This window comes from Lynx rufus, unplaced genomic scaffold, assembly GCF_022079265.1.
Source record: "Lynx rufus isolate CCGP_SWC_20201006 ecotype Redwood Valley unplaced genomic scaffold, mLynRuf1.p SCAF_16, whole genome shotgun sequence".
NCBI classification, from domain to species: domain Eukaryota; kingdom Metazoa; phylum Chordata; class Mammalia; order Carnivora; family Felidae; genus Lynx; species Lynx rufus.
The window spans coordinates 9,443,771-9,470,145 of NW_025814830.1; the positions used below are offsets into that span (position 1 = coordinate 9,443,771).

General features: G+C 47.9%; 1 protein-coding gene across 1 annotated transcript; it reads right to left on the minus strand.

Moving 5' to 3' along the window:
- Positions 1 to 1,134: 1,134 nt before the first annotated feature.
- On the minus strand, positions 1,135 to 18,024 carry LOC124511089 (carcinoembryonic antigen-related cell adhesion molecule 1-like). Its single transcript, XM_047077989.1, has 9 exons — positions 17,832 to 18,024; positions 16,629 to 16,988; positions 12,675 to 12,953; positions 11,793 to 12,047; positions 10,301 to 10,579; positions 5,851 to 5,977; positions 5,081 to 5,133; positions 4,331 to 4,362; positions 1,135 to 3,032 (listed from the first exon to the last, which is right to left on the minus strand). The coding sequence occupies exons 1-9, from the start codon at positions 17,893 to 17,895 to the stop codon at positions 2,913 to 2,915; spliced, it is 1,569 nt and encodes a 522-aa protein (XP_046933945.1). The 5' UTR covers positions 17,896 to 18,024; the 3' UTR covers positions 1,135 to 2,912.
- Between the last annotated feature and the right edge of the window lie 8,351 nt (positions 18,025 to 26,375).

Consider the following 26,375-nt stretch of genomic DNA (forward strand, 5'->3'; position numbering starts at 1 on the left):
CAGGGATCCTGAAGGAGCTCCTCAAGAGCATGAACAGAGCTCACATGGTCTGGGTTGTTCAGGGTCATGGGAATGGAGCGAACAAGGTATGGAGAGGTGTTAAAGAATCATCAGGCTTTGATGATGTATCGAATCTGGGAAATAAAAGAGCAAGGTCTGAGGAAATAGGGGTGGTGCAGAGAGAGGTGAGTGAGCTGTGGGGTTGGGAGGGGGAGACCCGGTTTAAATGAGGGGGAATTTCATAAGGAGTTTGGATGTTAGTGTCATGAGATCTGGGAAACAGCCCTCTCTAGTAGGGGCTAGAGAGACAGATGCAGGAGCCGTCTCTGGAGAGGTCCTCGAGGCTGTGGAAGAGGGTGGTGTGGAGGTGGACAGTTGGCGTCCCACTACTAGATCTGGTGTGGGGTGCAACGCACGGGTGGGGGGTGGGAGGAAGAGAATGCCCAAGAAGGAAAAGTTGTCTGTGGTGCCTTAGGTGTTGTAGAAAAGTGGGTCTTAGACATTGTAGAAGTGAACAATGTGAGGACAGTGAAAAGTTGTCCAAGGATGGACACTGACTTCATGCTGCCTCTAGAGGTCTTGGGTGCAGAGGGGCCAGGAGAAACCAGATGATGAGGAAAGGGGAGTGCAGCACATGTTTCCATGGCTTGGAAGTGAAGGAAATGAGATAATAGGCTAACACTTAGTGGGATTAGTAAATGAAGGGTATTCAGGTTAGGAGAGTTCTGACCTCCCAAGGGGGCAGAAAGAAGGAACTAGGGACTCTGGAGGTGCCTGTGTGCCTGGGCCTGTGGAGATTCTGTGAGTAAAAGCTGTATTCAGCTGCTTCTGATTCACCGGAGACACCTGTGCAGGAAGTGTTACTTGTCCCTAATAAAGAGGCCGGGAGATCTTTGACTCATGAAATCAGCTTCTTACCCAGAAGAAAATAGGCAGTTTCTTCTGGGAAGGTTGAAGCTATGGCCTGTTGTTTCTAGATAGACTCACTTTGTTAGCAGGCATGCAAATGACGTGAGCTAATTTTCTGATCACTAGATCAAATATCTATAGACTTGGGCTTGCTCTGACTCAGCAATTTCTCTTTCTTCCTCCTGTAAAGAAGATATTATCTCAAGTAGTATCAACGGCAGCATGTTTTTGTCTAATTTATAATTTTTATTATAAATATAGAGCAAGTTTCACAAATAATTCAGAAGTGGCCCTAGCCAGGCAAAATTAAATAACACAGAGTAGCATAGATGAGGGGAAGTATAAATAGACTGTGTGAGGGTTAGAAAACCCTTGAAAGAGGTACCTGAGTACAGAGAATTCCCAACTAGCCCTCTTTGAGGGGCATCTTAGACACAGCATGACATCAAGTAATCAATACAGAATAAAAGCCTTTTCTCAACAGCCCCAAAGAGACTCCCGTCTGCTTAGAGGGAGGCTGGATGGGAAGTGCATTGACTCTCCTCCGGCTCTTCTTTTCTGTTCTGCACACTGGGACTTGACCCCATGGGAGAAAACATTTCAGAGGCTGTTCAAGAAGCCTCTGGCCCCGTTATCACCCTCCCGTCCTAACCTCTCACAGCCCGGGTTCCCAGGAGCATCAGCACAAGTGCAGCTTTCCAGGGTGTAAACAATGCCAGCAGGGGCTTGAGTGTGTTCCCTTCAGGGCATCCCCACTTGTCAAGGACCAAACGCACCTTAGCAGAGGCTGGGTCTCCTGAGAAAGTGAGTGGGACAGACACCACGCACAGCAGAGACCCCCGTGGAATGGAATGGTGGTTGAAGACTGGCCTGAGATGCTGGGAAACTGAGTTAGACCCATCTAGCTACAAAAGAGGCCACAAAAGAGCCCCAGACATAAATGCCTTGAGCAACTCCTGGCCAAGGGGACTTGTGGGTTTGGCGGCTTCTTTCCCCTAAGGCAGGCAGATTGGCTTATATAGATAAGCTAAGTAAAAATAGCCCCTTTCACATAAACTAGCAGATGCAAAAACTAAAATGGCAGAATGTCTCAGAGGAAAGGGAAAAAAACCCAATATGCCAAATTGGGCATTCTTTAACAATTATTTAAATAATCTCTGAAGGGTGGCTCCTCTGACTCCTCTCCCAAATTCCCAGCTGATTGTCTGTTAAGAGGCGAATGTTCTCTGAAGCTATAAGCCCTCCTTCTGTGAATATTTCCTTGAATAAAGCCCATAAAGTTGTGAAACATATTGCATTTGTGGGGCATTTTCATTAGGAATCGCCTGTGGACCTTGGCAAATAATTTCCCTAATTGCTTCCAGTGGGTTCTCTGAAAACAGGCTTGCCAAATGGCTTTGGTGGCATTCTAGTCAAGCAGCAAGGTGTTTAGGCCCTGGTAGACAACTCTGATAGTAGACAAAGGTGGAGAATTTGCCAGTTCAGCATTGGTTATATATTCGTTTGCCCGTGTATGGTGGGTTCACACTGGGCTTTGGGGAGATAGAAGCTTTTACTTTTACTTCTTTCCTCTCTTCTTTTCTGGCACATGCATTTCAGTGGATCAGGACATAATTCACAAGGTTACAGCAAATTCAAGTTAGACTCCAATAGGACAGGACTGGGGTGGGAAGGAATGACTGTGCCCTGAATAAGTAAGTTTAAAACAAGTTTAGGTCAGGAAAACTTGGGAGGGGCAAAAGTTCTGGCAACCGCCCAAGATCTGCTTTGCCAAATTTCAATGACTAGGAAGGCTGGGTTTCCTAGGAATCCCGGATGTACCTTTTCGTCTATTGACACTGAAGGGAGGGGCTGTAACCAGGCAGCCTGCAGGTGCCTCAGTTAGGGAGTGAAGTGGGGAAAGAGGCTTCGTCCCCTTTTCCCTGAGGGGAAAAGGGTCTCCTAGTGATGGGGATGAGGAGCTTGGGAAGGAGTCAGCAGCGCAGAGAGCAGGACAGAAGGTATTACTTCTTTTGGACTTCTGAATACACTGTTTCTGTGGCTGTTAGGGGTGGGGAGGCTGACGCTGATTTCTTTGGTGCCTGGACATTGAAGTTCAGGGAAGAATATGCAACTTCATCAGTCTGAAAGGCATGAACAGTGTGGTCAGTTCAATCAGTGTCATAGGTCAGGCTCTCACCTTGTGTCGTGTGATTGAGCACCACGTGCTATCACCACTTCGAAACCTTTAGTTTTGGAGAAGGGCTTTTATTACCCATTACTACTCTGCTTGCTAACATCCTGTGGAGTGATCATTAGAAGAGGTAGATTATAATATTCATAGTGAGATGCGATGATACAGCAAAGAGAATGGACAAGCTACAAATGCATAAAAGGATATGGATGAATCTCACAAAACAATTTGAATGAAAGAAGCTAGACACATACAAGGATATACTGTGTTGTTCATTATGTAAGAGCATAAACAGACAAAAGTAATCCAGTGCACTGGAAGTGAGGATAGTGGTTACTTTCTGGAAGAAGTCCAGAGCTGGAGGGTGTTTGGGGGGGTAGGGATGGTTTGTTTCTTGATCTGGGTGCTGCTTGTGTTCAACTCATGAAAATTTACACATGGTTAAAATGCATTTATGATTTAAGCACCTTTTGATATATGTGTATATTCTACTGAAGGGTTAGGATGAGAAAAATGTGGTAAAATTATTATAAAGAAAGAACCAAGACCTCAGACCCACCAGAATGGACACTGTACTTTGTTGGTAAGAGCAGGGTCAGTGGAGGTAGAGGAGGGAGAACGGCTTAGTGACTTATGCTGGGCGTTGTGCTGGGTGCTTTCCATTTGCCATCTCATTTAATTCCTTCAACTTCTCTTTGAAGTAGGCAGCATGCCCATTTTACAGATGACAAAGCCAAGGCTCAAAGAGCTTAAGTTACTTGTCCAAGGTCACAGAGTTACTGAGAGTCAGAGCCAGGATTTAAACAGAGGATGAGGTTAATTCCAAAGTCCACGTTCTGGCAATGAGGTAGACTCAAGGGAATAATTAACCAGTACTCCTTTGTTTGTTACCGTTTTGAGGAATTTTGACCCAAACTTGATCTCACATTTGTGTTTTCAAGAATAACCCATTCTAGGGGCACCTGGGTAGCTCATTCGTTTAAGTGTCCGACTCTTGATTTTGAGTCAGGTCATGATCTCACATCACGGGTTCGTCAGGCTCTATGCTGACAGCGAGGAGCCTGTTTAGGATTTTCTCTCTCTGCCTCTGTCTTTGCTCCTTCCTTACTTGTGCAGGCAAGTGCACGCACGTGCACACACACTCTGTCTCTCTCTCTCTTAAAAATAAATGAACATTACAAAAAATAACCTATTCTACACAGAGATATTTCCATGAGAAAATGAGCCAGTGAAACTGGCTGTGCTTACCTTGTTATGCACATTGTCAGAGTGGTCCTGACCTGGGGAAGCAAAGGAAGAGTTATCAATCCATGAAAATGCAAAGCTGATTTATGGCCTTGGAACAGGGGTTGGAAGGTGGAGATGTGTGTGGGGTTCCTAAGCTCTCATGATTTCTAGCTGAAGGAGCTGGCAGGTGGGAGCAGGGTAGGGTAAGGAGGTAGCCTATGATGGCTTGAGGAATTCACTTCCTCAGTGTCTGTGGTCCACACCCAGGGCATTAGTACCAGAGGGGGGGCAAGAGTAGAGCCCAGAAGGCCTTAGTCCACTTCTGAAAATTTCTTCCAGTTCACAAGGCCTTGATTTTTTGCCCAGATGTATTTCTCAGCAACAAGCTTCAGTGGCAAGGAGGGACGTCGAGGCCCACAGTACCCAGAGCACCACAAGACAGGGAGAGTCTCACCAAAGGAGAATGCCCACATCCATCATAGAGGCAGGAGGGGGAGGACTATGGGTGAGGAAATGGCTCCTGGAAACATGTCCATCTTATGCAGGCCTGCCTGGCCCGGGTGGAGTGAGCGTCTCTCCCAGGGCTGTGTCTCAGGGGAATCTTTTGTGGCTAGAAGGGTATGAGGACCTATGCCAACCTAAGGTTGGGAAATGGAAATCCCTTCTAAAAATTCAGAAGGTACTGAGTAGTTCGGGAATCCAGGATTCACTGATGGGGCGGGGCACGTGGTGGAACATGTCACGTCTCACTGGGTGAGTGGCTTTACTTACTGTGGTTGGAGGCTGAGGGTTTGTGCTCTGTGAGATCACGCAGGTCACTTGTCCTAAATAAATATCAGACAGTGTGACTGCTATTCCCAAGCATAGGATCTTTGCTCCTTGAATTAGGAAGGACATCATCAGCAGGTAATTCCTTGGGGCTCCTCAGTGTTCATTTATACCTGGATTATACTGCCTTCCCTCTTAGGGCCTCTTTTTTGTGTACCCACGGTCTCCTCTAGGCTTTACTCCTGTCCTGTTTGCTGGATGTCCACATTTAGGTCCATTCTTTATCAACTGCATATGAGCCTACCTGTACGCTGACACCTTTCCTCTTTTGTAGGTAGATGCTGTTTTCTGTCTCATTTCACTTATTGCCCAAAGAGGCCTTTGGCTGTTTGTACCCCTTCTTAGCTTGTCCTCCTGTCCTATCCCTCCCTCCTACTACTGTCAACAGAGCATGTGACTCCCATTCTCCTGTTCCTCCTTTCATTTTCTCATTTGTTTCCTTCTTGGGCCTTGGCTTCCCTGACTGGGAGACAGAAGTATAATGGGATCTGCCCCCTCTAAACAAGATGGGGATGGGAATTACCATGTCCGAGAGAGAGTGGAGTGCAGGAAGCATGGAGAAGAGATCCACAGGAATTAGTGCCCAGAAGCAGGGGTTTAGAAAGGAGGAGGAGTAGATCCAGGCCCAGAGACAGAGGTGAAGTCTCCTTCCCTCTCCCAAGCATGGCAGTTAGCCTTGGAGAAAACAGCGCAATGGGGAAGGGCCATCATACCCGCCAGACTTTCTGTTACACAGAAAGTACAGCAGGGCTGCTATGAGAGCAACCCCGGCCAGGACTCCGATCACGATGCCGGCAATAGCCCCAGCGGAGAGGCCAGAACTTTGTTGTGTGAAATCATCTGTCAGGGAAAGAAGAGAGAAGAATGAATGAGGGTGACATCATTTGACAGTGGGGGTCCCCCAGGGGACAACTCTTAACATGTAGTGGTCTCCACTCGTTCCTTCAAGGAATACATTTTCTGTGGGAAGTTTGCTGTGAGGTGATTAGCTGACTTCATCCGTCATTTTTTTTTCTCTCACTGTATTCTAGGCTGGTGATGAGGCTTGCCTCAATTCCATCCTGGCCTTTCTGCACTCAGATATTGTGAAGGCCTTGGAAATGTGAGAAAGATTGATTGCTATTTTTGTATAACTTCCCATCTTTTCACGGTTGCACATTATTCTGTGTTCAGGTGTGGCACCAGACTCCACCCACTCCTGCTTACTTTCCCTCACAGGCATGTTTCCCCAATAAATAAGTAAATATTTTTCTCAATAAATATAAATAAATAAGTAATCCCACTTTAGCTGCATCTCAGGGGATAAAAACTAACATAACAGGCTTGAAACTTTGCACTCAACTCCTTTTTTTCCTTTTCCATGTTCAGTCAGTAACTATGTCCCAGTGGCTTTTTTGCATAATGCTTTCCATACCCATATATAGTACTGTTCACATCTGTTTCTTCTTTTTTATTTCTGTTGTCCTTACCAGTCAACTCAAGCCTGTATATAAATGTTAGCTACTGTTATGGGGTACTTACTATGTGCTAGGCTCTGTGGTAAGTACTTTACTATTGACTCATTTGATTCATATAATAACCCTTTCAGATAGACACTATTTCCATTTTGCAGATTAAAAGCATTGAGGCTGAGAGTAGTGAATAATTTATCCAAAGTCATATGGCCAGTAAAAAATGGATCTGGGATTTGACTTTAGGACTACCTGACTTTGTAGAAGCTAATGATAATAGTAGTAATAATGGCAGCTAACACTTATGGAACATTTCCTCTGGGCATAGCATTTTTGCTAAGGGTTTAATTGTTACATTAAATCTTTAAAACAATACCATGAAGCAAGTACTCTTATTACCACTTTCAGTTGAGGAATATTAGGCTCAGAAATTAAGGATCTTGTGCAAGAAATTTGTAATTGCAAATACTTACATTGAAAAAAGAAGACCTCAAATCAATAACCTAACTGTACAGTGTAAGAAACTGGAAAAAGAAAAACAAACTAAACCCAAAGCTAGCAGAAGGAAGGGAATAATAAGGATTAGAATGAGGAAAATAAAATAGTGAGTAGAAAAACAATAGAGAGAATCTATGAAACCAAAAATTGTTTCTTCAAAAAACATTAACAAAATTGACAAGCCTTTAACTAGATTGACTTTAAAAAAAAAAGAAGATTTAAATTACTAAAATCAGAATTGAAAGTTGGGGGGGAGAAAAGAAAGTGCGGGAAATTACTGTCAATTTTATAGAAATAATAAGTATTATAAAATAATAAATACTATAGGTACTATGAATAATTGTATGCCAACAAATTAGATAACCTGGATGAAATGGACAAATTCCTGGAAACACAAAATTGACCAAGATAGAATCATGAAGAAATAGAAGATCTGAATAGATCTATAACTAGTAAGGAGATTGAATTAGTAAAAGCATTCAGCCAAAGATGTTGACATCTTTTCATGATAAAAACCCTCAAACTAGGAATAGAAGGAAACTTTCTCAATATGGTAACGGCCACATATGAAAAACCCACAGCCAACATCTTCCTCAATGGTGAAAGACATTGAGTAAGATGTTTTTCCTCTAAGATTAGGAACAAGACAGGGATGCCTGCTTTTGTCACTTTTATCCAAAATAGCATTGAAAGTCCTAGCCAGAGCAATAGTTAGGCAAAAAAAAAAAAAAAAAAAAAAAAAAAAAAAGGTGTCCAAATTGGAAAGAAATAAAATGATCTTTGTTCACAGAGGACATGAACATAGAAAACACTAAAGATTCCACAAAAAAAGCTGTTATAACTAATAAATACAGCAAAGTTGCAAGATACTAAATCAACACACAAAAATCAGTTGTATTCCTATATACTAACAATGAATAATCCAAAAAGGATATTAAGATAATTCTATTTACCACAGCATCGAAAAGAATAAAATACTAGGAATTAATTTAACCAAGGAGGTGAGAGACTCATACACTGAAAAACTACAAAACATTGCTGAAAGAAATTAGAGACATAAATAAATGGAAAGACATTTCATGTTCATGGATTGGAAGACTTAATATTATTAAGATGACAGTACTACTCAAAGTGACTACAGATTCAATGCAATCCTGATAAAAAAATCCCAGTGACATTTTTTTTGCATAAATAGAAAAATCTATCCTAAAATTCATACGGAATTTCAAAGGACCCCAAATATCCAAAACAATCTTGAGAAAGAACAAAGCTGGAGGACTCATATTTCCCAATTTTCAAGTTACCACAAAGCTTACAAAGCTACAGTAATAAAAACAGTGTGGTACTAGCATAAAGACAAACAAATAGACCAATAATACAGAATAGAAATTTTAGAGATAAACCCTTATATACATGGTCACAGGATTTTTGACAGGAGTGCCAAGACCATTCAATGGAGAAAAGACAGTCTTTTCAGCAAATGGGTGTTGGGAAAACTAGATGTCCATGCAAAAGAATTGAACCCCAACTTAATATCATATATGAAAAATTAACTCAAAGACCTAAATGTAAGAGTCAGAACTATAAAAACTCTTAGAAGAAAACACAGGGTGAAAGCTTCATGACTCGGGATTTGGCAATGACATCTTGGATATGACACTAAAAGCACAGGCCACAAAAGAAAAAAATAAGTGAACTGGACTTCAATTAAAATTAAAACCTTTTATGCATCAAAGGACACTATCAACAAAGTGAAAAGACAACCCCCTGAGTGGGAGAAGATATTTATAAATCATATAGGCCATAAGGGGTTAATATCCATAATAGAGAACTACAACTCAATAACAACAAAAAACCTACTCAAAAAATGGGCAGAGGATGGGGCACCTGGGTGGCTCAGTTGGTTGAGTGTCTGACTTCAGCTCAGGTCATGATCTTGTGGTTCATGAGCTCAAGCCCCATATCAGGCTCACTGCTGTCAGCCTGTCAGTGTAAAGCCTCCTTCAGATCCTCTGTCCCCCTCTCTACCCCCCGCCCCCACTCGCGCTCTCCCCAAAAATAAATAAATATTTAAAAAATGGTCAGAGGAATTGAACAGACATTTCTCCAAAGAAGACACCCAGATAGACAACAGGCACATGAAAAGATGCTCAACATCACTCATCATGAGGGAAATACATATCAAAACCACAATGAGGTACCACCTCATGCCCATTAGAATGGCTATTATTTAAAACAAAACAAAACAAAACAAAACAGAAAACAAGTGTTGACAAGGTGTGTAGAAACTGGAACTTCTTTGCATTGTTTGTGAAATGGTGCAGTCACTGTGGAAAATGGAATGGCAGTTCATCAAAAAATTGAACAAGGAATTACCATTTGATGCAGCACCTCCACTTCTGGGTATATATGCCAAAGAAATGAAAGCAGGGATTCGAACAGATATTTGTATACCCATGTTCATAGAAGCATTATTTATAACAGCCAAAAAGTGGAAAAATGCAAAAGTTCAGAGGCAGATAAATCATAGACAAAATGTGATACATACATACAAGGGAATATTATTCAGCCTTAAAGAAGGAAAGCAATTCTGATATATGCTATAAAACGGATGAACCCTGAAGATATTATGCTAAGTGAAAAAAGCCAGACACACAAAAAACAAATATTGTTATGATTACATTTATACAAGGTACTTAGAATAGTCATATTCATAGAGACAGAAAGTAGGATATAGTGGTTACTGGGGTTAAGGTCAGGCATGGGACATTATTGTTTAATGGGAACAGTTTTCACATGGGAAGATAAACAGTTTTGGAAATGGGTAGTAGTAATGGTTGTACAATATGAATGTCCTAATGCCACTGAACTGTATGCTTAAAATTGTTAAATGGTAAACCTTACGTATATTTTGCCACACACACACACACACACACACACACACACACACACACACGGTAACAGAGGGGAAGAAAGAATCTTGTGCAAGGTCACAAGAGTAAATGCCAGACCCAGGATAAGAAACTAAGTATATTTGATTCAGACACTTAGCTTTTAACCACTTTGCCATTCTGTTTACTGAAATGGTCTCTTGATTGCTATTCTGCCCCCTGTGACTTCTATCCATTTTGCACATCATTGGTGAGGATTCTTCCCAGGAAGATGGAACACGGTGTTACTTACATTCACCTTACGGATGTAAGGTGTCACTTACATTCCACATTCAGCTTGACGAGGTCACTTTTGCTGGAACTGACTGGGTTGGAGACCTCACACTGATAATCCCCAGCATCTTCCCTCCTGACAGGGTCTATGGTGAGGGTGCTGTTGTCTGGGGACAGCTTCATCCTCTCCGTGAGCTTTAGACTCTGGTTATTGAAGAACCACCAGATGGAGACCCCTGTGTTATTTGTAGAGCAGGTCAGGACCACAGAGTCCTTATGTTCTGTGGCTGTGGTGTTGCTGATGTTGATGGAGGGCTGGGACACTGGCTCTGTGGAGAAACAGAGGAGGTGACAGAATGAGAGGGGGCCTGGGGCCATGCTCCTTCTTCCAAGATCTCGGCCACTCCGAGGGCCCCACTGGGCTCTGTAAAGATGCCCCAGAGGATGGCCCTGATGTCTGCAGAAGAATGAGTGTCTTTGTTCAGGTGGTGATCTATAAGGAGGGGGCTGTGCCTCCCCGTCTGACCTTCAGGTCCCCCTCTGGCCCTCAGTCATCTGTCTGGTCTGCCTGGACATCAGCACCTCACACCTCTTAGCCCATGTCCAGCATCCCCATCAGCAGGTGGAATTTTTTACCCAGTGGCTTTTGTGTGACCCTTTCTAGAGTTTTCTGAAAAGATCAGGCACCTTTTTTAGTATGGGAGCTTTACATAGAAATGGAAGATATTTCCCTTTTGTTAAATAATTAATTAGAAAATGAGAACAGCCTAGCCAGTCTTTGTGAGCTTAGGACCTGGAAAAGTTCCAACCTAAAGGATTTCTCAGTCTGAATAAGATTTTTACTTCCTGGCCTGTGGGTTGAATATTACAGGGAGGAGACGTTTAGAGTAATGGTTACATTTTAACAAAAGGCTGGTACTCTTAGCTGTATGTATAAAGATCTACTTTTGCACTGTTCCTTCTGTCCCGTGTAGGGACTTCATCCACCTACTTTTCAATTATGCACCATTATTCACTGTCCTCCTTTGGTGTATCATACGTGCTGGTGTCACCCAGTGTTATGTAGCTGGTAGACTTCAGAACCAGGACACAGCCCAGAGGCGTCTGCACCAAGGCTCGCTCTGTCTCATTTCCCTGCAGCCTCACCTGAGGGAGGTTCTGGAGCAATTGGTGGCACAGTTTGGCCAGACTGCAGAGAGGCTTCTCATGTACCTACCTTCTCCTGTCCCACCACAGATGACATTACAGCAGAGTCAGTCATTGGACGAGCCAGTAGCAAAAAGAACCCTCCTTCTTCCTCTGTAAGCCCCCTCCACTACATGGGGCTGAGAGAACCCTATTCCCACATACCAGGCTGGACTCAAAATCTGCCATGAGAAACCAGAGAGCAAGGGGAGGAAGCATCTGCAGACGTGATGGGAGAGTTCAGGGACAGATCTGTGTCGCAAGCAAATGCAAATTAACTTCTTCTAGGCTCTTTTCTGAAAACCAGACAGATCTCCACCACAGTGCTTGATGCAAATGCTCCAGGGATCCACTTACCAGAGACTGTGATAGTCTTGACCGTGAACTTATTGAGGCGAGTGCCAGGGTTATAGGCGAGGCAGGTATAGGATCCACTATCATTCACAGTGATGTTGGGGATAAAGAGCTCCTGTGAGGATGGCTGGGGGCTCCCATTGATAAGCCAAGAATACTGTGCAGGCGGGTTAGAGGCTGAGTGGCAGGAGAGGCTGAGGTTTGCCCCTGGACGGTAATAGGAGTCTGAGGGGGAAATGGTGGGGGCATCCGGGCCATCTGGAGCAAACAGAATAAAGCCACACGTGATGTAATCCAAGGGAAGGGGAAGATCCTGGTCTGTATAATGTCCACAGTATCCCTCTGAGCTAGGTCATAACCCTGTTTTAGAAAGTCCCAACCAGGGCACCTGGGTGGCTCAGTCAGTTAAGCATCCTACTCTTGGTTTCAGCTCAGGTCATGATCTCATGGTTTGTGGGATGGAGCCCCATGTCAGGGCTCCGTGCTGTTAGGGTGGGGCCTGCTTGGGATTCTCTCTCCTTCTCCCTCTGACCCTACCTCACTAATGCTCATGTACTCTCTCTCAAAATAAATAAAAATTAAAAAATAAATAAATAAATAGTCCCAACCATAAGCCCCCTGTGTTCACTGAGCCTGAGTCTGAGATATTAACTTGTTTCCCCCTCATAGGCTATCGACCCTCCCAGGGAGGAGCAGCCTGTTCCCTCCTAGTCTTGGCTTAGGCTGGGCCTTCCCAGGTTTGCCTGAGATAAGAAGCCATGGCCAGCCTGGGTGTCTAGGTGAGAGTCAGGTACTCAGACCCCAGAAGGACAGATGTGGCCTGGCCTCTGGCAGCGTGGATTTGGGGCTGGCAGCCTGGGCCATGTAGGAATACAAGTTACTCACAGAGAACATTCAGGGTGAATGGGTCACTATGACCAGCACTGACTGGGTTCCAGATTTCACACTCATAAGGTCCTGTGTCATTCCTTGTGACACCATGTAAAGTGAGAGTCCTGTTGTCCAGGGACAGCTCCAGCCTGGCGCTGTCCGGGAGGCTCTTACTGTTTACTGACCACAGGTAGCTTGTGTTCTGAGTCTGAGGTTCACACGTTAATACTACAGAATCCACGTTCTCCACGGGGTCCGAGTTGTTGCTTGTGATGTTGGGTTTGGGTAACTCCGCTGTGTAGACAACAGAGAGAACATTGCCCTGTGTGATACCTGTGATTCCTCCAAAGGCATCTTCAATCAGAGCTGCCTTCTCTCATCTGTCTGCCAACACGAGTCCTTAAGAATAAAGCAGACCTGTGTATCTCAAGACAAATGCAAGAAGATGTGAGGGCTCAGAGAACATAGGGCCCCTGCTCTCTGTCTGAGAGCAAGGACAGACTTTCTCAGGGTTTGGTTGTGGAAGACACAGGATAGGGAGTCAGAGACCACCCCAGATCTCTCCTGGTTCTTCCCTAACCAGTGGACTGTCTGACCAACCTCAGAGGCCTCACCTGGAAAGTACAGGTGCTGAGGCCCTTTCTACTGCACAGACCCACACCAACCCACCTACGTGGGTTTTCCACAAGGCCGTGCTTTCCACAGTTATCCTGGAGATGGGTAATTATGGGCCTTCCCAGAATTTGAAACCCTGGAGAACACTGGGAAGCATGGCCTGGAACAGGGTATTTGAGAAGAGTAACACCCAGGGACACCAGGGGCAAGCCTGGAGGTCAGCCCAGTACTCAGGCTGCAGGGCCACAAAGTTAGGCAGTCCTGCTGAAGTGCTCCATGGTGACTGGCATGAGACAGTGACTCCACACAGGGTAGAGCAGAGTCAAGACTAGAAATGACCCAGAAAAGAGTAAGGGGGGACAGGCAGGACCTGGCTGGCTTTGGCAGAGAACTATGTGCTCTGCCCTCGGTCTTTAAAGTCTTTTTTTCCCACTGCAGAGGGCAGTGAGGACCATATTGGTCTTTCCTGAAATATAAGTGGATGTTTTCGAATGCAGAAGGGGTGAATGGTAGGAGATGGTGGGGTGGAGGTGGGGGTATTTGGCCCCATGGGCCATTTGTAAACACAGTTATGAGTTGGAAAATTGAGACGTTAAATTGTTTTCATATATGAAAATCACTATTAATACCCGAAAAATCTAAGACCAGTTTCTCTAGGAATATCTCTCTAGAGAGCACTGTACGTTGTAGACCAAGTTCTGCAGTCAGTCAGGGTCGCATCATGATCAAAGGAAGATGTTCTAGCGGGTTCAAAATCAGTGACTCCCTGGGTAGAGAAAGGCATGTGAGTCCTGGTAAGAAACAGAATTGATTGGGAGACAGTCTGTGGTGTCTCTCTTATATAAAGGGAGGGATGATACGAAATTAGTAGAAATGATATGTGTTAACGTTAGTAAATTTAGGAAAGAGGTCCTTGCCACCAATTTCTATGGACAGTCAGGCAAAATGGAAAGGAACCCATACTTGCATGTGGCTTTCTTTTGATCTCAGGAAACATAAGTTTGATCAAATTTATCCAAATTGGGCAGCATCCAAGTGAAAGGACAGTGACTGGTAGGTCTCACTGTGTGAGAGGGTCCCACCCTATGGTAAAAGTGTCACGTGAGCACCCAGGTGCATGTGAAATAGGCAGTAAACTAGTTAGATGGCACAGGGTCTGGCCAGCCCCACCTGGGAAGAAGCACTGGGAGGAACGGGAGCCTCACCAGGATGAAGATGTGAGTCAGGAGTAAAAAGTGTGAAATGAGCCCATGAGCTGGGGACTGCAGACCCGCCCTTCTGTCTTTGACTTCCTGGTTGAGTCATGTAGAAGAAAGTAGATCAAGGGGTCACACGTCCCTGACATGTGGTGTGTTCCACTTGTTGGCATCATGGAGAGAAAGAGACCTGGATGAGGGAACGGTGAAAGCTCGTTTCTCCTGGTGATCAGGCTGCTGTTCTGACTGATTTCTGCATCCTTTACTGTTGCCTGGGAGGGTGGGCCTGGCCACAGGTGTTAGCAGAAGAATCCAGGGAAGGCTTAAGAGTAAAGGAAGTTATGCAGATCAGGGGGAGTCCCAGCTGAAAGGAGGAAGAGGAAGAAGATGAGGGACATAGAAGGAACAGAGAACCAGAAATATCCAAGGCTGTGAGCAGTGGGGGTTACAAGTGACTTCAAAGACTCCAGGCACTGAGAGTCCACAGCTGACCCAGGGGCATGACCAGCACATCCCTGCAAACACTCCCATGGCTGAGCAACACCAAAGACTCTTCTCTGGGAGTGGCCCGGGGGGCTGGTGGTCAGAGGGATAGAACATGGGTCTCAGCCCCTAGAGGGACAGGGAATAGAACCTGTCCAGAACCTCCTAGGACTCTGCATCTAGGCTCCAGACTCTGAAGAGACTAATAATCATTCCTTCCTTCCTTCCTTCCTTCCTTCCTTCCTTCCTTCCTTCCTTCCTTCCTCCCTCCCTCCCTTCCTCCCTCCCTCCCTCCCTCCCTGAAACAGCAATGGAGTTCTTGGGCCTGTACCAATTAGGGGTATACAGTAGGAGGAGAAGGCAGAGTCCTTTCCCTCACACTCCAATGGGAGTGACATCAACATAACAGGAAACAAATAAGTGATTCCAAGTCCAAAGTAGGGAGCTGTGGATTGGCCACCTGAGGGGAGGCCTGGGCATTCCCAGCACTGACTCTGATTGTTGATGAAGGTAATTTAGTTCTTGAGTAAAAACAGATTAATTCCTCATTTGCTCTCACTTCCCAGACCAGAAAATCTACTTTGAGCTGTGGATCCCTAAGAAAGGTCTGATCCAATAGCTGGTCTCAGGGTCCACAGATGCCTAATAAGGCCCCCTGGGTGGATAAGTCCAGGCTGTGGCTGCAGACAAACCTCATAGGATTGTGAGCTGCCTGCTGCTCATGGTCTGTGTGACTCTGATTCAATGTCTGCATCACCCCATGCCTCAGTTTCCCCTCAATAAAGTCAAGTAAATGGTCTTAGGCTTGCCATGTTGTCTATAATTAACCTTAAATATTTCACACTTACCTGGCCTAAGGCTTGGTATAGAGGAGCTTCCCAAATAAACATTTATTATTATTTGCCTTCATGAGAGACAGCTCCTGGGCCTGATCCCTGGTGCGGGAGGAGCACCCAGGAGCATCAGGAGCATCTTCTCTCCTCTGTTCCTCCCTGGGGGTGCTGACCTTCCTCTGGAGTCTCCTACAGCTCCAGAGCAGTCAGACAATGGCCTAGGGACCTTGCCTACCTCTGCTCTCCACCCCAACTCTCAGGTGAAAGACCAGGCTCTACCCCTCCCCAGATGTGGCTCTTGGGACTGAGCCCTGGCTGGTGACCAGCTCAGGAACCTCAGGACTCAGGCAGCAGGAAATCATTGCTCCCAGTCAGCCCTGCCAGGAAGCCAAAACCCAACCTTGGCACGGACTCCCCATGATCATTGCAATCAGGAGCCCTGAGACAGGGGTCTGGGCAGGGGCTTTCTGAGCTGAGCTTCTCTATGAGGAACCCAGGAGGCCCCTCAGGCCTGGCCCGGACTGAGCCCTGCAGGGTCTTTCTCAGAGGCATGATCACAGGGAGGAGCCCAAGGGGTTGGACTGAATCAGTCTGCCTCTGCTGAGTTACTCCCATCAGACTGGTCCTTCTTTTTGCAGTGAATGTCTGCTAGGGGTGGAATCCAGGAAGGAATTCCGATCTTACGAAGTTTGTGTCCACTGTGTATGTCCTGCACTAAATGCTCAAACCCCACATGGGACACAGTGCAGAAGGGAAGGGAGGCACAGTCCAGGCCTGTCAATCCTGTGTGTACGAGGTAGAATTCACTCCACCCGACATCAGAGGTGACAGGAATTACTCACGATATACACGGAGCTGTCCAGTTACTCTTTCAACTTGAACATTCCTCTTTATGATTTGTAGGGTGTAGTATCCTGTGTCCTCCAGGCTGATGTTCTGGAACAGCAGGGATCCGTTGTGATATAATGTCTCTCTGCCGCTGTGTGCAAATCCTGGGGTAATTTCTTGTAAGTCGGCTGCATATGATACAATTTCCCTACGGGGATCTATAGTTGTCCCTTTGAACCAGCCAAAGCCTATAAGATTGGCAGGCAGATTGTGGACACGCAGAAGAACGTCCTTCCCTTCGGCAGCATTGGGCGGCACCAATTCAATAGTGACTTGGGCAGTGGTGGGAGGGTTCCAGAAGGTTAGGAGTGAGACTAGGAGGGAAGAGAGAAGACCTGGATCAATATTTGGCCTATGTATTGGGACGGAAAGATGTGGCCCTGGAGACTGGGCAGGTCCTAATCACTCAGCCTTGGGCCCAGGGGTGAGCGTGTGTGTGTGTGTGTGTGTGTGTGTGTGTGTGTGTGTGTGTCCTACTGGTCAAGGTCAGCGGCACGACCGCCATGACTTCAGTGCTTCTGAACTTGTGATTTCCTCTGTTTCCAATACTGTCACTCAGATGTCCGTGGGCTCACTCCCTCACTGCCCTCAGGTACCTGCTCACACTCAGGGGGTCCTTGGGAGAGGCCTGCCCACACCGCCTCCTCTAAAGACCCTCTGTCTTCACATTCTGACCTTTCCCTGCTCTGTTCCCTTCATGGCCTGTCAATGCCCGACCTCCCATTCTGTGTCTTTGCTTGTCTGTCTTCCTCCCCAGAGAAGTGTGCTCAGGGAGGGCAGAGACTCTGATCTGTGTTGTGCCCCAGTGGTGGGGCCGGCTGCAAATACCTGTGGATGAATGAATGAGTGTTCCCAGGGCCCAGCATTGATCTGTCAATATCTCAGGTTGGTGGGAGGGGCAGCGTTTAGGGTCCCTGGTTGCTCACATCGTTTCCAAAATTCAGTCCTCAGTGATGAGTAACTTGGGACAGAACACGTCGTCACTCGCTCGCCTCTTCCAGATCATGAGATTTTCCTGTTGCTGAGCCGGGAACCCCCTGTCCTGCCCTGCCCTGCCCTGTTCCCATGTCCCCTCTCGGCGCCCCATCCTCCCCTGGGAGACCGCAGCCAGTCTCTCTCTTCCTTTCACCCTTAACCCAGGGGATCGTCCCTCTCACCTGCCAGCAGGAGCTCCTGCCAGGGAACACGCCCTCCTCGGGGAAGGGCCGAGGGGGGCTCCATGCCGCCTGCTGCCTGCTCTGTCCTTCCCTCTGTGAGGAGAGCTTCGGCTCCAGAAATGCTCAGGAGCACCGCTGTCACGACAAGTTGGCTCTGTGGTCCTTCCTCCCTCTGTGCTGAGCCGCCTCTGGGGGCAGGAGCGCTAGGCCGGGTCACGTGGGCAGGGGCGGGGTCTCTGCCCGGTCCCTCCCCCTCCCCTCCCCTCCCTTCCCCTCACTCCTGCCCTCCTGGTCTCCTTCCCCTTTCATTTCGTCTACGTTTGGGTTCCCTGCGAACTGCTGAGGCCTCTCCCTCTTCAGCTGGGATTTCCCACCATATGCGAGTGCGCACACAATGCCCTTGTGTGGACAAGCGCAAGCCTGTGGCACTGGTGTCCTGGGCGCTCCCCGCAGCTCAGGGTCGGAGCGCACAGTCAGCCCCCTGCAGCCCTCTCTCCTCCCCATGTGGCTTTTCTCTTCAGAGCAGGAGCCCGAGGGGCTACCCCAGGAACTCTCGTCACAGGGATGTTACCCGCACCGGGCGTCGGAATCACCTGTGGAACTTTCTAAAGATCACGAATGCCCTGGTGACCCCTAGAAATGCTGCTTCAGCAGATGGCCAGCCAGGCTGAGACCCCAGGATGTGGGAGTGGGGCCACCTCCTTCTTTCCTGCACCCACAGAGGGTCTGCAGAGCCTGTAAAATGCACATTCTGACTCAGCAGTGTGGTGGGGACCTGAGAGTCCGCATCTAACGAGCTCTCAGGTGAGGCTGGTTGTCCTGGGCCAGGCACACTTTGAATAGCCAGGCTGACGGGGACCTGGTTCTCTCAGAGGACGAGCCTCCTCCCTACTCCGAGTTGGCCTCTGCTGAGTCCTGGCCTCCAGTCTGTCAGCACTGCACACAGAGCCCCAGGGGCCCCAAACCCAGGGGATTCTTTCCATCTGTATCAGAGAAGCCCAGCGGGGCACGGGGTCCCCCCAGTGTTCTCAAATGCTCTGGGGAAGTTGCATTGACTCCTGGCAGCAAGGTCACAGTAATGCTCTGAGGGTGAGAAGAGGGCAAGCAGGGTGAGGGATGCTTGCCAGATGACTGGTGAGGGACCCACTCTCCATCCCTGGGTGTCCCCAGCCCGGCCTCTGCTTCCAGGGACCGAGACCCGGGACCAAGTGTCTCAGGAGCTCAGGTTCCGGGTGTGCAGGCGGTTTCCTGTGTGTCCCGGGAAGAGAAGAGGTGGGGGGAGGTCCGGTGGCGGGAGGTTCCCTGATCCTCGAGGGAAGATCGTAAGGAGACCCTTCCTCTACGTGTCTGCCGGCTGCACTGTGGCCGAGAGGCTGAACGTGTGCTCCTGAGCGTCCTGGGCAGCCCGTGTGCTCTGCCTGAGGGACTTTCCTGTGGTCACCCTGTCTCCCCATGGCTGGTGCCAGGCAAGGAGTGGGGGCTGCACAGGGACCCCTGACAGATCAGGGTGCTCCTCGGCCCCTAGAAGGAGCAGGCAGGACAGAACAGCCACATGGGAGGGACTCAGAAGGGTCTCTTGGAGAAAGAGACGGAAATCAGGCTCCTCTACCTCCTTGGGCAAACAAAGCCAGCTTCACATTTCAATTCCCTGTGTGTTGCCTGCGTGTCCCTATGTCGCCCCCTGGAGGCAATGCTGGGTCAGGGATCCTGACCGGGCTCCAAAGGATGGGTGGGCCCTGAGCCCTGGGCAGCCTGGGTCCTGGTCCCTGTGGGTCCTGGGTTGCCTGACTCCATTTCAGGGTAGGGCGAGCCCAGGGAGCGGACAGGCACCGTCCAGAAGGTTCCAGATCCTGAGTCAGGAGAATTGTCCACCCAGAGAGATGTGCTCCCTTAGGAGGAACTCTCTGTCCTTGAGGTTTCAAGGAATGACTCAGTAGAGTCTCTTGAGACTTTGGAAGAGGCACTGGCCTGGGGGGAGGGGGCTGGACACCACAATGCCCTGTTTCCTCATCACAGCACGGGGCGGGAGGGGGGGGATTGCATCCGTGTCATCTGTGTCCCTGCTTTTGCTCTAGGCCTCCCCACAGAGCCCACCTGGAGACGCAGCTGAGGGTTCCCAGGGCTTCCTCTGTTACAGGGGAGGAGACCCTCAGCTCCTCTGAGATGGAAACAAATGTAGATCCTGGGTTCTCCTGTCCCATCCTGCACAGGGTCAGGCACGGGGCACAGGGCTGGGTCCTGGGGACTCCAAAGAGAACAGGACAGACATAGATCCTGAAACAGGGCCACAGGCACCCAGAGAAAATCATGGCTTTGAGGACACACTTAAAATGGAGGGAAGGTGGGGAGCCTCTGTCGCTCAGTTGATTTAATGTCTGACTCTTGATTTTGGCTCAGGTCATGATCTCTCTGCGGTGAGATTGAGCCTCTTGTCGGCTGCCCACTGGGTGTGGAGCCTGCTTAGGATTCTCTCTCTCTCTCTCTCTCTCTCTCTCTCTCTCTCTCTCATTCTCTCTCTCTCTCCCACCTCTGCCCCTTACCCATTTTCTTTCTAACATAACATAACATAACATAACATAACATAACATAACATAACATTATAAAATAGAGAAAGGGGGGCGCCTGAGTGGCTCAGTCGGTTAAGTGGCCGACTTTGGCTCAGTCGGTTAAGTGGCCGACTTCGGCCCAGGTCATGATCTCACGGTCCGTGAGTTCGAGCCCCGCGTCGGGCTCTGTGCTGACAGCTCAGAGCCTGGAGCCTGTTTCAGATTCTGTGTCTCCCTCTCTCTGACCCTCCCCTGTTCATGCTTTGTCTCTCTCTGTCTCAAAAATAAATAAATGTTAAAAAAAATTTTAAAAATAAAATAAAATAAAATAAAATAAAATAAAATAAAATAAAATAAAAGGGTCCATGAAGGGAAAGTGTCTGGTGTGACAGGAGCATGTAACAGGTCTCAGCTGGTCGGGGAGGGGCTGTCACATGGAGCACTCCTGACAAAGTAATCTTTTGGCTGAGACCAGAAGTGTGAGTGGGCCTTTGCCCCTCGAAGGACAGAGGGTGTGGAGGGCTGAGCTGTCTACAGAGGGACCTGTCTCAGCGGCAGACACCCGACTGGCCGGAGGGGCTGACGGAGGTCAGTGTGGGGAGCCTGGAGAGCGAGGAGGACTGTGACTGAGTGAGGCTGGGGAGGGTCAGACCCTGCTGGGGAGTGGGCGCGCCAAGGGGGATCAGCAGCGCCTCCACCCCTTCCCCCCCCTCCCCCCCCCCCCCCCCCCCCCGCCCCACCAAGGCTCCAGGCTGCGGAGTATCTCTGCTGCCCTCTGGTGGACAAGGAGGGAAGTGTAGAAGGCAGAGTCACCGTGCTCAGCCGCTCTGCATTTTTATTCATCATCAATCTGTAGACATTTTACATGGATCACATATCATGTTAATACGCCATCATATTACAGCTCTGCGAGTCCCAATATCTGTTGCTCTAAGTACATTGTCCGTGCCTCTTCCCTCAATGAAATGTCACCAAACTCAGATTTCACAGGATGTGTATCAGTGCATATTGTCTCCAGTAAGTTAAACTGTGTGTGCCCTTGGGTGGCAGTGGTGTGTATGGCTGGAATGCTGGGAGTTGGATCCGTGGACAGATGAAGGAGGAGCAGGGTTGTAGGAGGGATGGGATCCAACAACTTATCCTTCACCTTAGAAGAGGTAGATTGATATGCCACTCACCTCTGGATCCCTAGAAATTTCCCTGAGGGAGAAGTCCCCTGAATTTTTGTTTGATTTATTTTCCATGTTCTGACACATAAATGTCTTACTAGTAAGTCTAGAGTCGTTGCTACTTCCTGTTCACTAGGTTCAGTCAGCACAATGTCATCAATGCAACAGGCCAGAATGATGTCTTGTGAAAGGGAAAGGCCACCAAGATCCCTGTGAACTAAATTAGGACACAGGGCTGGAGAGTTGATGTACTCCTGGGCTAGGACAGTGAAGGTGCCTTGCTGGTCTTGCCAGCTGAAAGCAAACTGATTCTGGTAGGTCGTTGCTGACAGGTATGGAGAAAGAAGTATTTGCCAGAGGGAGAGCTTCAAAGCAGGTACCATGGTAGGCAGTAATCAGCTCAAGCAGGGAAACCACATCTGGCACAGCAGCTGCACTTGGAGTCACCACCGGCTTAAGCTTATAATAATCCACTGTCACTCTCCAAGGTCCCTGCATCCTTCAAGTCCTTGATGCTGCACTAATCCCTGCAGTCCCTCCAGTAAAATGTGGTATTGCTTTTGGTTTACTGTTTTCCTAAGTAGAGGCAGTTCTAGTGCCTTCCACTTGGCCTTCCCCAATGTAGCAGCCCTCACTCCACAGGGCAGGGAACCAATGTGGGGATTCTGCCAGCTGTTGAGTATGACTAGTTTAATTATGCCAAACATGGGAAATAAACAACAGGATTGGTTCAGGGACACCACCCCCCCCCCCCGCCAGGCTCACTGTGAGATGAACCTGTGCTGAACTCCATTGACCACTTGAGCTCCATAAGCCCCTCCTCTGATTGGTGCTGGGCCACTGTGACATTGGGTCCTCAGTTTAGAGACCATGTCTAGTAATGCCCCAAAGAGCTGACTATTTCCTTTTCCCCAGTGCACAGTCATCCTGGTAAAAGGGCCCAGGTCCCTCTGGGGAAGGGTGGGAGAAAGGTTCATTGTATAAATTTTTGGCAGCATACTGGGTCCTTCCTCAAGGGGACCCAGCTTCTCCTTTATTCAAGGGGTTCTGGCTCTTTAAATTGGCTCAAGTCTGGGAATTAATTGAGGGGCCATAACACTCAGTTGCTGTGATTCAAGATGGACTTTCTAGAACTCTCCCGCTTATATAGACCAAGTAAGAATTCAGTAGGCTTTCCATCTGTTTCATTTCTAGGAACACCATGATCAACTAGCCAATGTCATTGGTCTCTGTGAATGAGACTATTCTGATTGCTGCTTTGAGTCTGTTATCCTTCGTGATGACTGTGGCCCAAGTCACTTTCAGTGATTAATATGGCCTCTTGGCCCTACCTCCTTGGGATCCAATCTCCCTCCTTGCATTTACGTTTCCCAGTTCACTGGCAGCAGCTCCCTCTGACCTACAGAGGAGAACAATCACAGAGCTCTTTAAGTGTGCTGGGGCTCCCTTATAAGCTCACACCTCAGTCATGAAAGGGAAAGGTGTGTCTTCTGGACTCTCCCAGGGTGGATGAGTAGGTCTTAAATGATAAGTCCATACCACATTCCAATTTCCCTTAGTCTTTGGATCTTTCCTCTTTCTCTGAGTCTCAGGGCTATTCTCTGATGCAGAGACCTCATGGGTCTGTCAAGGTGAACAGATACAGATGTAAAACTTAACAGTGACCTGGTGAGCTGAGTGGGGGAGTATTTGGAGGTATTTTTATTCAGAGAGGTGTCCCAGCCCTTGGAACCCCAGGTGAGGGCGAGAATATTCCACATGGAGTCTCATATTCTCCCAGGGAGCTGAGGAGAGTGAGCCAGGTGAGGAAATACCCAGAGATATGGGCCCTCTGGTCAGGCGAGACATGGTCAGTCTGGAGGGTGTCCTCTCTTAGGGTGTCTGTGTTCCTTGGGAGTGTCCTATGCCTTGGCATGAGCATGAGGTACTTGGTGCTGACGCTTTTGATTTGAAGGGAACTCACCCAGGTGAGAGAGGAGCCAGTGCAGGGAGGTAAGCGATAGAGGACATGGGTGTCCTTGGAGCCCTTATCCCCAGAGTTAAGGGAAGTTCTGGGTGTCTGGGGTTGCTTTGGCCAAAGACTTTTTGAAAAGTCATCCTCTAGGGGCGCCTGGGTGGCGCAGTCGGTTAAGCGTCCGACTTCAGCCAGGTCACGATCTCGCGGTCCGTGAGTTCGAGCCCCGCGTCAGGCTCTGGGCTGATGGCTCAGAGCCTAGAGCCTGTTTCCGATTCTGTGTCTCCCTCTCTCTCTGCCCCTCCCCCGTTCATGCTCTGTCTCTCTCTGTCCCAAAAATAAATAAACGTTGAAAAAAAAATTTTAGAAAAGTCATCCTCTTTAGCTGAGGGCAGGAAAATGTCAGAATGGTGGATGAGGGATGAGGAGGGGAAGGGAGACTCATCTGTAGATGAGGGAAGCCCTCTGTCTCCCCCTAAGCAAAGGAGGAACATGATCTGAAGGGCTCCATTACCCCCACTGGTTTCTTGATGCAGAAGATATCCAGGGGTTCCAGTTCAGAGTCAGCTCACCCTGGGCCCCAGTCACGATGCCCATGATGGCCCCATCAGGAATAAAGTGCTAAGGCTCCTGGGGTGGGCCCATCTGTGGGGGAAGAACAGGGAGAATGAAATATACAGTGTTTTCACTAATAGGAGACTCGCCTCTACTTCATTCAGGCAGGATGCATGACTCCTCAGCACAGCTCTCCCTGGGAGGTACACCTGGGATGTGATGTCATTTCTCCTGGGCTCAGGGTCATCTTTCTACCAAAGGCAAGTCTATCGTTTTGTCTAGGAATGGTGGTCACTCTCCTCCCCAAATCACCCTTGACTCCTTGCCTCCATGCACAAGGGTACTTGAGGACATGTGGTTCGTGTGTGTGTGTGTGTGTGTGTGTGTGTGTGTGTGTGTGAGAGAGAGAGAGAGAGAGAGAGAGAGAGAGAGAGGGAAAGTGAGAGAGGGAAAGTGAGAGAGGGAAAGTGAGAGAGAGAGACAGAGAGACAGAGACAGAGAGAGAGAGAACCACATTTTGTGCCTGTCCTGATGTTGCCCTGTGGTGGACATGAGGGATTCTGTACTCTCTGTCAGGCTTAGGACCAGGCATCTGACTAGGGTTCAGATCACTGCTCTGGACGTTGAGCCCTGGGCAGAGATGGGCTCTCACCCCTCTCCTGCAGGGACAATCAGTACAGGACTCCAGCCACCCTGGGTCTATTGTGCAGCACAGTAGAACTCTGGTAGGACTGGATGGCCCACATTCCCCTGGCCCCACACTTTAAAATGATTAAAATGGCAAAGTTTAGGTTATATGTATTTTATCTCAAAACAAGCAAAAAACTTAGGAAACAAACCTACACATTACCTTATATAAAACTGGCACCAATCCACGACTGGGAATGCATGTGGGTGTCCATTTCTTCATCTGCTGTGCATGCCCATAGTGATTTTGTGAGAGCAGAAGCAGGTGTCCCCCCGTTTATCTACCCTTCTTTCCCTTATTCATTCTCTGAACACGATAGCCATTTTCCTGTGATGGGGCCATTGAGAAAGTAGGCTCACCCTGTCTCTCTCTTGGGAAATTGGGGATCTGTAGGACATAGGATGTGAACGTAGGTAACTGTACCTGACTGTGTTATCACAGCACAAAAGAACAGAGTCAGAGGTGAGAATTCAGAGGGGGTTTATTGTGTCCACCTGTAGAGGTTGGGGTGACCTTATGGCAAGATGGCCAATGAGATTGGCTATAGAGAAGGGGAAGGAGCAGATTCATAAAGAAAGGGGGAGAGGGCACCCCAGGCAGGGACTGTTTGAGCGAATACATGGAGGCAGGAGCAAGAATTATGAGGGGCAGTATGTGTGCAGATGGGATTACAAGGAGCAGGTCACAGGGGCGGGGTGAGACAAGATGGAGGCTTTTCTGAAGAGTTGGTGTGTTTTCTGGGTCTTTCCATCAGAGCCTGGACTGGAGGGCTGAAGAAACTGGGAGAGGGGGCTGAGAGAAGACACACCCACGATGTGTGTCCTTCTTTGCTCATATTTGTGTGGACATCAGCTGGCCCCGTTTTCTGTTTTCCTGTGTCCCTACTTGAGTTTGCAAAGGGAAAAAGGCTGGGAACTGTCCGTGGTCCCATGGTCCCCAGGGCCATGTGAGGACAGCCAAGTGCTCTCTTGGCTGGGTGGGTAGGGTCTCTTGTGAATCTCATCTTTTCCTGTTGATATTACCCCCCACTGTATCCCACCACCACAACTCGCTCCCAGGAGATAGGGATGGGGGGGGCTGGGATAATTTAGACATAATATTTTCCCTGTGTGCCCAAGAAAAGAATAGTCCTGGAGTTTCAGGTGAATTCCTGCTAAGAGAAAATCCCCATGAGCAGAAGAAAAAGAACAAATGCAGGGAAGACCCCTCTTTATTCACAGACCTGTTAAAGATTTAGAAGGTTTTCTCAACTGGGGATGGCACTCAGAGCATTTGGAAGTGTGGGTTGGGGACAGTATTTTGGTTCCATAAGTGACTTGACAGGCCTTCTGGAAATTAGAGTGTGGGGACAAGAGGGAATAATGCAGTAAGAGGCTCAGGACTGTCTGACATAACAAGGACTTCCTTGACCAAATGTAAATAGCTCCAGGAGAACTGAATCAGTTGACTTTATTTCTTTTCTTTTCTTTTCTTTTCTTTTCTTTTCTTTTCTTTTCTTTTCTTTTCCTTTTCTTTTCTCTTCTCTTTCTTTCTTTTGCATTAAGATGTGTGTTTTTATTTTAATTAAAATATTTTTAATTCTACTATAGTTAACATACAGTGTTATATTAGTTTCAGGTGTACAATATAGTG

Bases quoted from the DNA above. Each gene is read 5' to 3' on its own strand.
- LOC124511089 (XM_047077989.1), bottom strand. From the start codon at position 17,895: ATGGAGCCCCCCTCGGCCCTTCCCCGAGGAGGGCGTGTTCCCTGGCAG. The intron at 5,134-5,850 runs GTATGATGGCCC...ATATTTATTTAG, and splicing joins TGTAACAGAAAGTCTGGCGG to GACAAGTGACCTGCGTGATC. The intron at 4,363-5,080 runs GTAAGTAAAGCC...TTGCTTCCCCAG, and splicing joins ACCCTCAGCCTCCAACCACA to GTCAGGACCACTCTGACAAT.